The following is a 1,626-nucleotide window of genomic DNA, read 5'->3' as shown; positions in this document are numbered from 1 at the left end:
CACACGATGAGTATTGTGTGAGAAGCTGGCGGTGCCGAAGAAGTCGTCGCTGTCATGCAGCAGTTACCGAACTATGACGAGTACTTCGCAGATGATAGTGACCATGTGGTGTACGCTGCATACGACTGCTTAGACGTTGACGTTCGCCGCACAAGTACGCAGGATAGCGCAGGTATGCCGTACAATACGTGCAGAGGCGTGCGGGAGATATCGCTGCCACGTTGTGTGGCCGTGTTGGTGTTCGGTGCGTTGGTCATAGCTGCCAACGTCATGGCGGCGGTGGGGGTTGGGCAGGATCGTCCGCTGCAGCAGTTTAGGCGCATGGCTTGCTTTTGGTTGGATATCTTCGTAGGCCAGGAATGCCGAGGAATGCATGACATACGAAGATATCACACCGATGTGATATTTTCGTACGCCAGTAATATTTCGGCCTTCATGGCATATGAAGATATCAAGCTGAAGGCGAGCCGTGGAGGCGAAGTGCTACAGCGGACAATCTTGCCCAGCCGCCACCGCCACCATGACGTTGGCAACGATGCTGACGACCAACACGCCGAACACCAACACGGCCAACCAACGTGGCAGCAATAGGTGCTGTGTACCGCCCAGCCGCCATGACCGGGAGTCTGGCCGCCGCTCCTTCATCTCCAGTTGGAAGCCGCCTCCAAGTCGAGGCGGCAGCATGAGTACAACGGGCAACAGCGCAGTTACCACCGCCTCAACAAGTAAGCAAAGTAGGGCAGTCAAAGGCGCACGGAGCAGGGACAGTCGTGCTGTCCGGCGAGGCAGTGGTGTTATCATGGTACGGTAGCGATGCAGCATGTCATATGTACACACACAGTAGTACACCGGGCTACACCACACCGCCCTGCTGTCCAGTCGTTGTGGATCAAAGTCATACCGGGTCAGTAACCAGGTAAGACTTGGGTCCACACCTTGCGGATCCGCGTCTTACTGGGTTACTGACCAGGTATGACTTGGATTCAGAAGGACCGCATAGCAGCCAGCAGCAGGTGCGTGTGGCCGTGTGAGTGTGTGTGGTGTCGGGGGGGGAGTTTTGCGTGCAGCAGTAGTGTGCCATAATAACACCACCGGCTCAGCGGTTAAATAGCTATGTGACGACACCGCTGTTGGTGTACCACGTAGGCATTGTTATGTACGATTGCAAAGTGTATGTAGGCTTGCCGGTGTATGCCATGACATGCGTCGATGCATAACCTGTTATGCCCCGTCATCGTGTCGAACCTCGACCAACGAAATCGTAGAATCGCCTGCAGCAGCGTCGGAGACTGTAGACCTTGTGCCGGTCCTAGAATTTCGAGGGTCGTGGTTCGAAACGAGGACAGTGACAGGGCAGAACATAAGAGAGGAAGTTATGCGTCGGCGTATGTCAGAGCAGAAACGATGGTGCATTGAAGAGTGCACGGTGCACGAACGTGTGTACCGTCCGCTGAGGCAGCGGTGTTATCAACGTTAAATTCTAAATGTTCTACACAGTTTAATATTAAATACAGTCACCATCTGCGTCGGGGACTGTACAGCCTACTTAAGCAGCGCCAGCTTCGCAGACGATAACGACCGTGTGGCGTACGACTAACGACTAGACGACTAACGATTAGACGCCGA

The 1,626-nt window shown here is 54.4% G+C and overlaps 1 protein-coding gene across 1 annotated transcript in view; it reads right to left on the bottom strand.

Moving 5' to 3' along the window:
• Positions 1–1,626, bottom strand: part of VOLCADRAFT_100524 (uncharacterized protein) — a gene marked incomplete at both ends in the record, with an annotated part of 16,478 nt that overhangs the window by 13,718 nt on the left and 1,134 nt on the right. The window contains one exon of the mRNA XM_002959080.1: positions 520–773. Coding sequence (XP_002959126.1) covers positions 520–773 — 254 coding nt within the window. The remainder of the gene's footprint in view (positions 1–519; positions 774–1,626) is intronic.

Source organism: Volvox carteri (assembly GCF_000143455.1).
Source record: "Volvox carteri f. nagariensis unplaced genomic scaffold VOLCAscaffold_123, whole genome shotgun sequence".
In the NCBI taxonomy this organism is placed as follows: domain Eukaryota; kingdom Viridiplantae; phylum Chlorophyta; class Chlorophyceae; order Chlamydomonadales; family Volvocaceae; genus Volvox; species Volvox carteri.
Note: the sequence above shows the minus strand (reverse complement) of the source record. Positions and strands in the feature narration are given on the sequence as shown.